The sequence below is a fragment of the Saccopteryx leptura genome, chromosome 7 (genome assembly GCF_036850995.1).
Source record: "Saccopteryx leptura isolate mSacLep1 chromosome 7, mSacLep1_pri_phased_curated, whole genome shotgun sequence".
In the NCBI taxonomy this organism is placed as follows: domain Eukaryota; kingdom Metazoa; phylum Chordata; class Mammalia; order Chiroptera; family Emballonuridae; genus Saccopteryx; species Saccopteryx leptura.
In genome coordinates, this window is record NC_089509.1 from 55,368,918 (window position 1) to 55,385,347 (window position 16,430).

At 39.8% G+C, this 16,430-nt stretch overlaps 1 protein-coding gene across 1 annotated transcript in view; it reads right to left on the reverse strand.

Moving 5' to 3' along the window:
• LRP2 (LDL receptor related protein 2) overlaps nt 1–16,430 on the reverse strand; it is a 253,234-nt gene that overhangs the window by 172,451 nt on the left and 64,353 nt on the right. Inside the window, exons 5-9 of the mRNA XM_066346663.1 lie at nt 9,194–9,304; nt 8,765–8,878; nt 7,470–7,586; nt 6,079–6,231; nt 4,256–4,375 (exon numbers count right to left, since the gene is read on the reverse strand). Coding sequence (XP_066202760.1) covers nt 4,256–4,375; nt 6,079–6,231; nt 7,470–7,586; nt 8,765–8,878; nt 9,194–9,304 — 615 coding nt within the window. The remainder of the gene's footprint in view (nt 1–4,255; nt 4,376–6,078; nt 6,232–7,469; nt 7,587–8,764; nt 8,879–9,193; nt 9,305–16,430) is intronic.

The following is a 16,430-nucleotide window of genomic DNA, read 5'->3' on the forward strand; positions in this document are numbered from 1 at the left end:
TCATGCTGAATGACTTTCATGCCCTAACTCTGCACCTCAATGTCATTCTATCAACAAACAGCATGTCCTGTCAATCAGAAACAATAATCCCGTAAACTGCTTCAGTACACTGCCAGGTCAAGACTACCAGCAGCAGAGGAATGGTAAAAAGACACAAGATTTTGTATCAGGATTATTCTATTTTATTCTTGATTATCAGTGAGCCATTCACTGGGGAGCCATGTTTAAGATGATAAATGTTGCATAGGTTTCCAACACCTGATGCCTCTGTAATGAGTCAGTCATGCAGAGGATGACAGCCATACAGAGAGTATTTGTTGAATTAAAATGCTTGAAAGAGCAGACCAAAGAAAGCAATTCTCTTAAAAGCTCAGCTGAAATAAGTATAAATGGTTTCATTATGCCATGCGTTGAAACTAATAAGTTCTTCTTACCAAGAGAGTAAAATGTAGTCTTTTTTTAATTACATGTGAAATAAATGTTATCCCAGCTTCAAAACACAGGGGCAACTCATGCACTCTGGAAGAACAGGGAAGGTCACAGAAAAGGTCTCTGCAGGTGGCAGAGGCCTCATATCACAAAGGCCCTCCAAAGTAGACTCCTGAGCTGATGATCTCCTAAGGAGGTTATCTGTACTCACTAAGGTCCCAGACACGTACTGAAGGAACTGAAAGATACTCGTCGTGGAACTTGAAACCAGTGCCCCAGTATCAGACCACACTACTTCCAGTGTGCTATAAACTGAAGGCCTTCTCTAATCCTGAAATTATCTTGTGCATAACATTGCAATTTTCTGTATTACATTCATTAATAGATTTAATGGAAAAACCTTGTTATGACAGTTTTTCATTTTTTAATGGCTGGAAAAAAAAAAAAACACTGAAGTGGTCTGGACCTCTGATATATGAGAAGCCCTTGACACTTGGGAACATAACCCAAAGCTCACCACAGATTTATACGTTGGAGAAAGATGTTGGAAAATGTGCTATCTGGACTGCAGGGTGAAAATAGAAAAAAGAAAAAAATAAAAGACTGACAACAGGTTGTGAAGATCACAAGACTATTCTGAAAGAATAAATCACTTCTCCTGGCCCTGGCCGGTTGACTCAGTGGTAGAGCATCAGCCCGGCATGTGGAAGTCCCAGGTTCGATTCCTGATCAGGGCACATAGAAGCGCCCATCTGTTTCTCCACCCCTCCCCCTCTCCTTCCTCTCTATCTCTCTCTTCCCCTCCCACAGCCAAGGCTCCACTGGAGCAAAGTTGGCCCCGGGCACTGAGGATGGCGCCATGCCCTCCACCTCAGGTGCCCTCCAACCACAACGGAGCAATGTCCCAAATGGGCAGAGTATCGCCCCCTAATGGGTATGCCGAGTGGATCCCAGTTGGGCACATGCGGGAGTCTGTCTGACTGCCTCCCCACTTCTAACTTTGGAAAAATTTTTTTAAAAATCACTTCTCGCCTGACCAGGCAGTGGCGCAGTGGATAGAGCATCGGACTGGGATGCAGAAAGACCCAGGTTTGAGACCCCAAGGTTGCCAGTTTGAGCACGGGCTCATCTGGTTTGAGCAAAAGCTCACCAGCTGGGACCCAAAGTCGCTAGCTCGAGCAAGGGGTCACTCGGTCTGCTGAAGGCCCACGGTCAAGGCACATATGAGAAAGCAATCAATGAACAACTAAGGTGTTGCAACGAAAAGCTGATGATTGATGCTTCTCATCTCTCTCTGTTCCTGTCTGTTCCTATCTATCCCTCTCTCTGTCTCTGTAAAAAAAAAAAAAAAAAAAAAAATCACTTCTCCTGAAAAGGCATATGGCTTATCAAGTTCCAACTGCAGAGCAATCAGGCCCCAACTCCTCTTTGGGGGTTGAGAAGAAGAAAACAGAGAAAAGCTGTCGTAATACTGAGAATGTGGCTTCTGGAATTTCTATTGGAATTCCTTTCCTACCAAGAGGAAGGGGCAATGCCTGGACAGCTAAGACTGGAATTGGATTGGCAGCTGGGTGACAGTGAAAGGGTTGGAGGAAGCTAACATTTGCCAAAGACAAAGGAGCAGCCTCAGACCCAGGGATGAGCTGCCACATCTCTGGGCACTGACGCTGCCTCCCAGCAATGCCAGGGAGCACGGGCAGAGGTTCCAAAGTCGGTAAGCCACAAACAAAAGAGGATATTTGTGTGAAAAATATTTTTTTAATTTCTTAAACGTGTCCCAGTGTAATGATAATGATAGTGATAAAATACAAAAAGGGTTCTGCAAAAAAAAAAAAAAGAAAAAGAAAAAAGGGGTTCTGCAATCTCATTTAATACAAGTTGCAGGTCACAATTTTTTATTGATAAAATGTTTTGAAATTGCTAGAAATCAGAAGGCTTTTAAAATAATTCTGATTTCTCTTTGAGTCTTTAGGATCTCTCAAGCTGACTTACATAAAGCACTTGATCTTAAAATGTATTGTTGAATATAGTTAAGAGGAACAATCAGATCATGGGCAAACTTTGGGACATGGTTCTTGATATGAGAAACCTATAATCACCCACTTTGAACACCACAAGGACAAACTCAATTGGCTTACTTTACCAGACCAAAAAAAAACCAAAACCATGTTTCTTGGTGTGTGACAGGTAAATAAGTCCCATTATTACAATTTTCAATAACACTAAGCAATAAACTTTCTCAGAAATTCCAACTTTAATTTGTTAAACCACAGTTTATTTTGGCATTAAAAGTTTTTCTGGCTGTGAGCAGTCATTACAATCAACTGTAATTATGAAAGTATAAGTTGGTCCTGGCCCCTGGCCTTCTCCCCGCTTTCTTTCTTTCTCTCTTTTTCTCCCACAGCCATAGCTCGATTGATTCGAGCATGTCGACCCCAGGCACTGAGGATGGCTCTGTAGTGCCTCCACCTCAGGCACTAAAAATAGCTCAGTTGTGAGCATGGCCTCAGACGGGCAGAACATCAGACCCAGACAGGGGATGCTGGATGCATCACAGTTGGGTCAGGGCACATTCGGAACTCTGTCTCTGGATCTCCCCTGCTCTCAAAAAAAAAAAAAAAAAAAAGGTATAATTAAGTTGGAAGACTTGAGCTGAGACTAAAGATTGAATAGCTTCACTGGGTTTACCCAAATTCAGTCTTTTTAGCTAAATTATATTAACATTTTTTAAATTATTTCAGAAGAGACACTTTTATAAAAGCATTTCTTGTGTATGCCATGTTTGTTTTTATCCAGAATGCCTTAAAGAATCTCAAACTTCTAAGTAATATAAAGAAAAAACAAATATCCTGGGAAAAATAATTTTAATGAATTGTTTTAATTGCCTTCTAGATAGATGCCAGCAGCAAAAACAAAGTTTTTTGTTAAACCTCTGTGATCACATTCTGTTACTACATTTGTTATTCACATATGAAAAATTAGAAAGAAGGAAAAAGAAATCAGAGCATTAAAAATTTATGTTTAAATCCTAAAAGATGAAAATCAATGATACTTCGCCATGTCTAATTCTCTCATTGTAAGACCTTAGCCTAATTACAGTGGGATACAAAGCTGTCTCACATCAGATTCAGATATTTCCTGGTGTAAGAAAGCATTCTTATAGTTCAGCTAGGACAGATGAAGAAAACATTTGGTGCGCTGGTGCTTAGTTCATTGCCAGCCATCAGCTGAAAACAACATGATCGAGTTTGTTCTTCTTGAATTTTAGCTCCAAGTAAAAGTAAAAATCAATGAGATTAATAACCAGCAAGCACAGCATGGGCCACTGTGGTCAGCGCAGCAGTGACCTAGTGATCTTGCGCTGTGCACCACTCTCTAGTTGCTGGAGTGAGGGAGGTGTGAGCACACTGAAGAAGACACCAGGGGAGCAGGGTAGGGGATGTTATAAGGTTGAAGGCAACATCTATATTTACTTCCATAGGAAGGATTTGCATATTTAATAACAAGTATGGTTGTACCAACCCTGCATCCAAATACTTAAAGAGAAAACACAAAAAACTGTCTCCATCATCAAGAAGTAGACCAGTATCCAATGGCCAGTGAACACACTCATCACAGAGACACTGCTTTGCCTTGTGGACCCGACAAAAGCTTCTCAGTTAAAATTTCATGCTGTCCAGTTTTTCTATGAGGACTAAGTTGCTCTTTATCATACAGACAACCACTCTTGTTCACAAGCACAAACTCCTTCTTGTCAAAGATCATAGAACCCATTAGTGTGGCAGGCACTGTGATGAAAGACCAGGCGTTCCCACCTGTCACTTACCAACACATTTACGGGTGTTATTTTGGTCGACGACATAACCTGGGGGACAATAGCAAATTCCTCCAGATGGTGCCATGTGGCATTGATACTCACAGCCCAAGAAAGGACACAAAGTCACATCTAAACAGAGAAAAACACTTTGTTAAATGAATGGTCACCTCTGAACAAGACTAATTTACCTATGAAGTAAGTGTTGCTTTTTTCAAAAGTAAAAGCTATGTAAGCATGTAGTCAAAGTACAGAAAATCTGTCACAATTCAAGCCTTACTGAAATATTATGGTACAAAAATTCAATTCACATTTTTTAAAAGTCCTTTTTAAAGTTTATAACTATGTACAAGTATAAGTCATCATAAGAGCCATTTATGGAAAAATCAGGTCATAAGTCTATCCTTGTGTCTACATAATAGAAGGGGCCAAGAATTCCCAAGTGACAGAATTGAAAATAACACCAAAAACATTAACTTCAAGTGGTGGGGTTTCAGGTGACTTTATATTTTTTCTGCTAATTTTTTTCTATTTTATTTTATTTTGTACTATTTATTTTCATTTTGCAGTATAACTATATATCTCTTAATTTTAAAGCCTTTTAAAAAGGGCTCCTAAATGAAATGAGGGAGAAAAATATCATGTAGGTCTCTACGTATTTAAATACTACAAGTTTTTTTTAAATAATAATAATAAGACCTTAGGGTTACAAGTACTGGTCAAGTACTAGATAATTGGAGTGTACCACTGATGAAATCAATAACATAAACTTATTATCTGACAGGACAGTCACCTGTTCACAGAGTTGGTGGGTTGACATTAGGGTGAATATTCTACAGCCACAGGAAAAGAAGGAAAAAAAATGCTAATTCAAAGTATATGTCCCAGGAACCAAAAACTTTTTTATTTTATTTTATTTTATTTTATTTTATTTTATTTTATTAGTATAGCCAGGTAAGACATTTTTCTTAATTATGAGCAAGAAACAAAAATCTCCTTTGGAGTCATCAGAATTGCCATTAAAACCATTCTTCTAGCCCTGGCTGATTGGCTCAGTGGTAGAGCGTTCGTCCAGCATGTGGGAGTCCTGGGTTCAATTCCTGGTCAGGGCACACAGGAGAAATGCCCATCTGCTTCTCTACCCCTCCCACTCTCCTTTCTCTTTATCTCTCTCTTCTCCTCCTGAAGCCAAGGCTCCACTGAGCAAAGTTGGCCCGGGCGCTGAGGACGGCTCCGTGGCCTCAAGCGCTAGAATGGCTTAGGTTGCAATGGAGCTACACCCTAGATAGGCACAGCATCGCCCCCTAGTGGGCTTTCTGGGTGGATCCCAATTGGGTGCATGCAGGAGTCCGTCTCTCTGCCTCCCTGCCTCTCACTTCAGAAAAATACAAAAAAAACAAAAGCAAAAACAAAAAACATTCTGCCTAGGTAGAAAGGAAAAAGAGCCACATACTTGAAGCACCTCCCATCAAGAGATAAGAGTTTATTTCTTCAATCCATTGACTACGTACTTGGCCAATAAGACATTTAGCAAACATGACATAAGCAGAAGTTTGAAAGAGCTTGTGCACTAAGGTTTGCCCTCCCCAACACCATGTAAACGAACAGAGCTTTTATTGTAGCATCCTGACAAGGGAGCGAGCTGGTCTAGGTCAAAAGAATGACCTAACCAACCCACAGACTTGTAAGACATAGTAAATGTTTCCTAGTTTAAGCCACTAAGTCTTGGGATAGTTTGTTATGCAAACACCATCTGATATTCTCTATATTTTGAGTTCTGTTATAGAAAAACAGAAGCATATTTATCTGAAAGACACACAAGTGAATTTCCGTACCACAATGTTGTTGTAGAGTGGCATTGCCTTCATCTTCTCCTGATGGACAATCTAAAGTTCCGTCACAGACTTTTGTAATTGGGATGCATTTCCCAGACCTGGGACAAGCCCATTCACCAGGGTAACATTTATGAAAATGATGAGGACTGCTTTCTGTAGGGGAAAAACAATTTACAAACCACATAAGAAGTGGAGCCAGCATTTTTTTTAATACATGGTTAAGAGAGGATATAGATCAGGTAGAAGTCTAGAGATGACCTGTATTTTACAATAAACTAGGAGTTAACTCTACTAGAATTTAATGGCAATTCTAGAAGCCCACTAGTAGAGCTTCTAAGCTTCTAAGGAGTGTCACAGTGGAATTAAGTTTCACTCTTTCTGGGGGAGGCAGCCCCCAACCAAGATATAAAAATAAGATGTAGATATTGGTCTCAATTATCAACAGACTACGTGAATAACTCTTAGAAAATTATTCAGTTATTTATATCACAAATCACAGAACTAGGGCTATTAAGGTAACACCAGGATTCCTGAGTTTTTATTTTGTTCTTATTTCTGTCTTTTTTGGTGGTTTGCTTTGTTTCCTTGGTGAAACATTAAGTGTAAGAAAAACTATAACTCAAATGTAGAAAGAATAATTGTTGGAAAACCGAAATGTGAAGCAAAAGGATGTGCCCAGAACAAGCATTAATCTTACTATATCTAGGGCCGGAACATACTAGTAGTAACTTGCCTTTCAGTGTGGCTGTTAGGAAGTTCTAAACTATTAGAGGTACTTCAGAGTGAAGAGGGTGACTATTACTGTCAATATCCTTTTTACAGAATCTCTAGACACTTCCCTGGATAGCAATGCCTCCTGCAAATACCAATCCATACTTCCATCTCTCATGTTTTCCCTACGGCCTCTCTTCCACCACTGGATGTCAGTCATTTGTTATTTGGAAATCAGAATTTGAAAACAAAACAAAATTGAACTGAACTTTTAAAGTGAACTTTAAACTGAAGTTTAAGTCATGTTTAAAGGTTAGGAAGTCTAAGACAAATCACGTTTTCCCTTTTCTTTTCCTCCTTCCCCATCCTATTTCTTTACTATACATAAATCTAGTTAAAATAAGAACTCTTAAAGGGAAACAGTAAGCTATCAAAGTAGAGGAGACTGCCCTGTCTATTTTGCCTTAATACTCAAAGATAGGAAATTTTAATTTTGCTGTATTTGAGTTTTGGGTCTTTTTAAGAAAAGCTAATAGAATCACCTTCTTCCCCACCAAGTCCTTTAAATCCCAGACAATCATGACACTTGCTTGTCACACAGATCATTTCTAACAAGGTAGCAGGAAAAACAAGTTCTGGAAAACACGTTAAGAACATGGTGTTCCATCAGAATCTCTTACCACATCCATCTTCATCTCCATTATCTGTGCAGTCATCGTCTCCATCACAGACCCAGTTTTGATTAATGCAATGGCCATTGGGGCAAGTGAACTGATTGCCTCTGCAGGTCTCATAGCCTGGAAAGAAACAGCAGCTGCTCTCCAGAGGCACAGACCACATGGAAAAACTCAAAGCACTCGCCTCACTAGATAAACGGAGCTCCGAGAAACTGAAATTTCTATAGCAATTTAGTCTTTAAATATCTTGACAAAAATGAAAAACAAAAGGGTGAAGAGAAGGAGGGGAAAAAAGAAAAAGAAGGGGAAAGAGCAGCTTTGGGTCCAGGAAATGGATTCAGGTGCTGGTCTCTTTCTCAAAATTAAAAATAAGACCGTTTACTACAGGTTGACACAGAACAGAGTACACAGATTCATAAAAACGCTACAGACATACCAATGTCCAACATTCTCCTACTCTACCACAAGCACTGGAATCGCTATTTAAGACCAAATGATGCTCAGTCAGCCATTCCATGATGTCATGTTCTCTTTAATACAGTCTCTAAAATAAGTCTAGATGCCAGAAAAGAAATTAGGCATGGCTCATAGAAAATTAGGGTAATATTGAAAATATTGCACAAACCCTAAGGCATAAGAACCAAACCATCAAAATGGGAATGGAGAAAAATCCTACATTCTTATAAATAAATGACCATAAAAGCTGGCAACTTACAGGAATTAGTAAGACACTCCCATGGAGATTTCAAGCTATATTTTCCAATACAATGAATTCAGAAATGGCAACCATAAGAGAGAAATGGTTTGCATTGAAGGCAACCAACCGCATGGAAGGAGAAGTAGCGTCAGAGTGGAAAAGTAGAAGCAACAAAAACCCTTGCATCACAATGGAACTTTCCTGACCCTCCAATCTTAATGTGGTAAAAATTACAAAGTTAAGACCATTGCTCTTAAGGACCTACTTCTCCCTTTTCTCACTCTACTCTCAAGGTTATCAGCCTCACTCCTGAGGTCTGGGTAATTTGAGAGTCCAGTGATACAATACACCCTGTACCCTTGTAGCCTAAGGAAAGAATGCAAACTGTCCATCAGCAACCCTTCAACTCTACACAGATCCTTGCGAGATAAAGGAGCCCTGGTTCAGTAACACTGCTGAGGCTCATGCCCTGGGTCCTGAATGATCTTCTGGCTCCACCTACCATCAGGCATAGTGACCCTTTTGTTTGAAAAGAGTGATACATTGGTAAGGGGAGAAACCACTCTTAATGATATGACCCAGCATAAGGAAAGCACCGTACTGCAAGAACGTTCATCACTGCCGTCTTCACAATCTGGGATCCGGTCACAGACGTAGTCATGAGTGAGGCATTCCCCGCTGCCACACTGAAACTGGTTATGGGAACACACTTCAGCTGGGACACAAGATTAAGAAGGGAAAGAAAAAAGAGAATTTCAATTCCATTGGAGCCGTTTAATCTCATAGGAAGATTTCGTCTTAAGTTTAAAAAGATTGTTACGCAGTAGTATGCTGCTAAATGTCTAACAACCAGTTGTCCCGGGACAAAAAGGTCCTGACTTTTAGCGTTTGCCTATTTCCATGGTGTAACTACTCCCACCATGGCTGACCTCAAGTTACCAATATAAATTCATTGAACACAAACTTGAGAAGAGATATGCATAATTGGCCAGTAGAAACAGCTTCAGAACATCGCGTGCAGGTTACTTACTGCAGTTGGCTTCATCAGAGAAGTCTCTGCAGTCAACTTTCTGATCACATCTCTGACTAGTATTATAGCAGGCTCCATTGGCACAAGTAAGCTGCTCACATCTTGGGTATCCTAAAGGAATGGAAATAGTACATAAACCTTAAATTAAGACATTCCTTTAACAAACACTTCTTGCATGACTACTATATGCTACACATTAAGTGCTGAGCATATATTGGTAAACAAAAGAAACATGGAGATTATAGTGGGATAGGGGGAAAAGACATTGATCAAATAATGACAAAGAGCAAATTAGAAACGGGGTCCAAAGCGCTCTGAGAGTGCATCGTAAGGGGGTCCGGGAGTCCAAGGAAGTCTTCCCTGAAGAACTGACTTACTTGTGAGCTCAGAGATGAAGAAGGAGAGCAAGTCTAACTTATTTCAGAATGGAACCTTAATACAAATAACATTCCAGGAAACTAATGTACCACTGCACATGCTTTGGGAAATGAAGGGCCATGTCTTTCGCTGGAAGGTTGTAGAAAGAAAGGAGGTCTAGAAGTCAGGAGACCTGGGACCTGCAGTACCACTCAGTAGCCATTTACTCATACACAAAGCTGCTTATCCTCTCTCCGTCACCACTTCCTCACCCATACATTTAGATGATTAACGTCACAGGATAAAAGACCTCAAAAGACAATGTCTAGTAAAGCACTCTGAAAAAAGTAATGTACTCTAGAAGCACCAAAAAAATTGTTGCCACATTATACACATACAGTCATCTCCCTGCTATTAACTAGATGCTTAACCTTGGTTTTCTAGGGTGCAGTGGAAAAGTCAGTTTTGTTCCTTGTAGAAATAACATGCTGACAGTCTCTCCCCTGTGTATCCCCAGACTTGGAACATGTGTTTTCTTATGACTCCTGCTTAGGTTTCATTCTGTTGGTTGTTTATATTTCCCCTGTGACATAATAAAAACCCTCTGAGAACAAGGATCCTCTCTTACTCACTTTAGAATCCCCATAATAGGGACTGGGTCTTTAATGTGCTCAAGGAACCCTTGTGTTCCTATTGAGTTTTTAGTTAACAAACTTTTAAAAATATTTTTAAATCCTGCCTTTTATGGTCTTTTAATACCTCTTTCTCACAAATATGATACATATCTTGGTTTGACTTTTTTTTTCATTAAAGACTATTTTTATAATGACCCTTATTGTCTTCAATTTTTTATTTATTTTTTTATAAGAGAGAGAGGCAGACAGGAAAGGAGAGAGATGAGAAGAATCAATTCGTAGTTGCGGCACTTTAGTTGTTCATTGATTGTTTCTTATATGAGCCTCAACAGGGAGCTCCAGCTGAGCCAGTGAGTGACCCCTTGCTCAAGCCAGCAACCTTGAGCTTCAAGCCAGTGACCTTTGGGCTCAAGCCAATGACCATGGGGTCATATCTATGATCCCACGTTCAAGCCAGCAACCTCACGCTCAAGTTGGTAAACCTGCGCTCAAGCAAGCTACCTCAGGGTTTCCAACCAGGGACCTCAGCATCCCAGGTAGACATCCTATCCACTATACCAGTGGTCCCCAACCTTCTATTTTTTTTTTTTTCAGAGACAGAGAGAGTCAGAGAGAGGGATAGACAGACAAGAAAGGAGAGATGAGAAGCATCAATCATTAGTTTTTCATTGCGTGTTGCGACTTTTTAGTTGTTCATTGATTGCTTTCTCATATGTGCCTTGACCGTGGGCCTTCAGCAGACCGAGTAACCCCTTGTTGGAGCCAGCGACCCTGGGTCCAAGCTGGTGAGCTTTTTGCTCAAGCCAGATGAGCTCGCGCTCAAGCTGGCAACCTCAGGGTCTTGAGGTTGGCAACCTGGGTCCTTCCATATCCCAGTCCAATGCTCTATCCACTGTGCCACCACCTGGTCAGGCCCCAACCTTTTTCGAGCCACGGACCGGTTTAATGTCAGAAAATATTTTCATGGACCGGCCTTTAGGGTGGGACGGATAAATGTATCACGTGACCAAGACAAGCATCAAGACTGAGTCTTAGATGGATGTAACAGAGGGAATCTGGTCATTTCCTAAAAATAAAATATCGTTCAGACTTAAATATAAATAAAATAAAAATAATGTAAGTTATTTATTTTTTCTCTGTGGACCAGTACCAAATGGCCCATGGACTGGTACCGGTCCGTGGCCTGGGGGTTTGGGACCACTGTACTATACCACTCAAATTTCTTTTTTTTTTTTTTCTTTTTTTTTAATTCATTTTTAGAAAGGAGAGAGAGACAGAGAGGGAGAGAGAGGAGAGAGAGACAGAAAGAGAGAAGGGGGGAGGAGCTGGAAGCATCAACTCCCATATGTGCCTTGACCAGGCAAGCCAGGGTTTCGAACCGGCGACCTCAGCATTCCAGGTCGACGCTTTATCCACTGTGCCACCACAGGTCAGGCACCAAATTTCTTTTAACTAAGGATAATGTATGTGTTAGTTAGGATTTCAAAGACCAGACAACACAGTCCCACTTTGAGGCTCAATTTTGCATTTAAGATATCAATTTGAGATTTCATAGACATAGACAGATATTTCAGATAATTCCTTGGATAGTCCCAGTCTCCTTCAAGCAGGAACAGTGCACAAAATTCTGTGCTGAAACTATATTATACTTGTCCCATGTTAACAAGTCACACTTTCAAAAAGACGAGCTCACAAGTAATCTTTCTCCATTTTGTGTATAGTGAAGGAGTAAGTCCAAATATTCTCACCTCTAGAAGTTCAAAAATATTCTATTAAGTGTCTTTACATACCTAAATTGCCAAGTTACAGATAGTCAATTATATATTAAAATAGAAGGCATTTAAAAATAGCTGATGAAAATTTTAAATTTTTTCTGAACTTTATTTCTCAATAGACCAAGAATCAGCAGTGCTTAGGGTTACTGCTGTCTTTTCATCACTGCCATGAGATGCATTGCAAGTGTGTCTTCGAAGGGTCACACCACTTTGTTTAATCCTCCCTTCAAGAGATGCAAGAAGCTAGTTGAGTCAAGAAGCAGTGCCCTTCCTCCTGGGTGCTGGATGCCTCTTAGAGTTAGCATGTTATCTAACCTTTTAAAAGCAGCAGCAAGCAGAAGGAGAATCTCAGAAAGTTCAGCTCTTTGCAGCAGATAAGATATCTGTCAGGCGGGAAATTTATTTGGGCTTGGACAGTAACTACCTCATTTAAAGTGATTATTGTAGATATGAAGGATCTGGGACAAATATGCTAGGAGGGTCTCTTAGTCTCCCCATCTTGCTTTTTAAGAACCACTGCCATAAAACTGAAAAAGGGAGGAAATAAAACAGTATCCACTGACATGACTAAAAGTTTGCTGACAAGGCTCATCCCCCCCAACAAACAACAGGCCAGCTTGATGTCATCAGAGAGAGTATAGTGATGGTCAAAGGTCAGTAGTTTGACAGTTTTCTTGTCTCCATCCACTGATAACAAATCTCTCTCAGTCAGTTGAGGACCTGTCTCAACCCCTGCACACCTTCTGGTCTCTTCTGTGCAGAGTCAACCGAAGGTGCACGCCCACAGGACACACTGCACGGTTACCTGACTCTTAAACGCTGGAAATATTTGGCAATCTCTTTCCAAAGTGTTTCCCCCTTTGGAGACCCACAAGAAAAAACAGGTCCAAATTGTGCACACTGAGCAAAGTAAGAAATAAGCAGATTCTACTTATCTTAAAGATTTCTATTGTTAAAGACGTTAATTAATGAATTTCAGTGTACCCCAAGAAACAAGAAGTCACAGATGGAGCTAGGGGAAAATCTAAAATCTTATTTTCGTTTTGTTGTATTTGCTTGGCAAGTCTGAGTCTAGCCTTGTCAAGTTTTTTCTATGGAGCAAATTCATCATGTAGCTTAAATGTCCTGCAGGGTTTTAAGGGAAAGTGTGTTGAGAGAGGAGTTAATATACAAGAACACTAGAGAAACTTACCCTAAGTTTTGGCTTAATGAAAAGATCGACAAGTAACTATTAACTAAGCCTCAGACCTCTAAAGTTTACCTGACACAAAAATGTGAAAACACCCTTGCACACCCTCGCTCACACCACCTTTTTTGCCTCTCCCTCCCTCGCTTTCTCCACATTCCAAGTGAGGCATGTCCCGGTTTGTTACCAAAAATTGAGAGTTGCCCCTAAATATGCATATGAGATTTGCACTTAAAGATTTTTTTAATTTTCTTCTCTGCTAATAATTTAGTTTGAAGCAAGAAACTTCCATGCTATGGTTCTGTTTATATAATCAAGAAAGAAGATGTGGTTTGAGAACCTCATAGTCTACCCAGAATAGAAATCATTCACAGCAGAGTACCATAGGAATATTAGGCACCATTCTTTATTAACTTGACAGGAAGGCTGTTGTTGGTCAAATAAGTTTGTAAATATGATATATATGTTTGCTCGCTTATAGTTTGCATTGGGTGTGGGGGACAGGCAGAGTCATTATAGCCTAAGGCTTAGTTTTAAGACTAAGCCTCTCCCACCCTAAGTCACTTTATATCAGAGACTTCCTTGTTTGTATATTGGATCAAAGATTTTTATTTCTACAGTATAAAATGGGGCAGAGGAGCCCATGCTAGGGGAGAGCAGAGAAAGGCCACATGGAGGAGAGGAGAAGCAGCCAAGATGGCAGAGTGCTGAAGGAGAAGCCAGTTTGTGCAGAGAGAAGGAGATGGGGAACAGAGGTGAATAAGGCTGGTGAGGTTAGAAACCTTTGATTCTAGGAAACTCGGATGAGTCAGTGGCTTTGGGAGCCCTGAATGGAAAGGGAAGTGTTTTCCTACTGTGTGTATTTCTTGCCGGCCGGGTGCAAGCTAGGATAAAAGCTAATGGCCCACCAGTTTTGGGTTCCATTGTTTCATTACCATCTGTCCGAATCCAATGCGAACCTGCACTGGCCAGGCAGCTGTGATGGTGGCCGTGGCTACTGGCCATACAGCTGTAAATACATTCTATTCTCAGAATGTGACAAAATGGCCAAAAAGAACATTGAAAAGAAGATAAGTTGATTATAAAGAAAGAGAAGGCATCTTAAAAGATAGGTTTAAAACAAAACAAGAATTTACTGATACAAGTTCTTCCCAGACACATGGGATTTTTCAAGGTCCTAGAGTAATCTTTTATAAGTTACTTTACAAAACTCTGGTTCCAAAGCAGGTTAATCCAAAGTAATGTTTTACCAGAAAAAAATTTACCAGTTTGGCCACCAGCACTTAGTTGCAAGTACTATCCACGTAGTTAAGAAGAACAACAATAATGATAACATGTACTGAAAACTGTGTGCCAGACACTTAGAAAGACTCAGTAGGTTTGAATGCATTTTAGCCTTATAACAACCTTAGGAGGTAGATACGTTATTACTCCAACTTTTTAGGTTTCTATTTTATAGATTTTGTGTATATTCCTCTCTGAGGCACAGAGAGGTTTAGGTAATTTGAGAACGGTCATACAGACTGTTCTTGTAGAACCAGAACTCAATCTGGAGACAATCTGGCTGCTCAATGCATGTTCCTAACCGCTACAATAGATACAGCCACTGCTTATATACTTCGAAGTAATAGAGCAAAAATGTAGAAGAATGAAATCATATGAAAGTAAACAGAAAATCTTAAAATGATAGTATGAAAAGAAAGAGAAGTAATCCAAGGGCGAAAAAGTTTTTCTTTCTTCCAATTATCCTACAGATTAGTTAGGCTACCTACCCCTTAGTTAGAATTTTATTCTATGCAATATATATTGAAATCCACTTTATTAGATTCTGAGCTAGGAATTTAATAAAGAAATAAACAAAATTACAGGTGAAGTAGAAACTCCCACTGATTTTTTTTTAAATATTTCATTTGGTGAATAATTGTTGCATATCCACAGGAGTGCGAGGTACTAGAGATAAAGGGATAAACTTCATGAAGTCCCTACTGTTCTGGAACTTACATTTTATTTGCAAGAGTCAAAAAACAGACATTAAAATAAATGTCACATAAGTAAAACATATGGAAATATAGCAGGGTAGAATGACAAAGGTGACAATGAGGAGTAGCTCGCTGATACGGTGATATTTGAATAAGAACAATAGGTTTAGCAAAATGGAGGTCAATGGTGGCACTGACAAGAATGTTTCCAGGAGATTGGCAGAGATGAAGGACTGTTTGTTGTCAGTTCTAGAAGGAAAGGAGGAGAGGAAATGGAGACTGACTAAAGACAACTCCGAGTAACTTTGCTGTAAAAGGGAGCAGGGAAATTGGACAGCAGCTGAGAGGGATCTTAGATGGGAGACATTTCTAATGTGCTTGAATGATGGAAACCCAGTAAGAAATTCTTCTTTCTTCAAGATTTCAGGTCTCTGAGTCCTAGCTCAACTGTAAGAATATTCAAAAGGTCCATCTGTGGCATGACATGCAAGATGGGCTCAGTCTCTGCTTCTGCTTTCTCACCTCGAATAGAAAGAGGATAGCTGTTTACATGTGGAACTGAATTTGAAGAACAATTAGTTTTTCACCAGCCGTCACAGTCCACAGAGTGACTTTAACCACCCTCTCTACTCCCCTGCAACTGTTCCCCGGGGTAGAGTTTCAGCAGTTAGATATATAAAAGAAAATGTTTAAATTCTAAAGAACAAAAAGTCAATAGAAATAAAACTTGAGGGACAAAGCAGCCCCAGTTACAGGCAGACCAAATACTGCTGATTACCAGCAAGAAAGCCTTCATTGTAACAGGGATTTTACCCTTACTTTGGCATTCCTAAGTAACAAAAGAGAAGTGCTACAAGCCAATGATAATTAGCAATAGTTTCAGTCACACCAAAATCATTCTAATATGGTCCTCAATAAAGTCAAAATCATCTGTTTACTTAACTGGGAGGAAAATGTACTATTTTTGCACAACCGAAAGTCACCGCAATATTTTAATTGAATGCCCTATAATTGTGGCATTGTTCTGATGTTTATCTTAGTCTCTGCATGAGCGGTTTTCCTTGATGCTAATCCCATTAGAAGTAAAAATGGACTGCAGTTTGAATCTCTCTGTTCCTTAAAAAAAATTTTAATTGAGAATCTGTTTAATAGCAGGTGCCATTTTACAGATGCCCAAATTGAAGAGTAAAATAACTTAGGGGAAAATTAGCTTTAACCTGCTTCATAGATAGATATAGATAGATAGATATTCAGAAATACATAGTTTGAAAACGGTCTGATAACCAAAAATACTTTATGCATAAA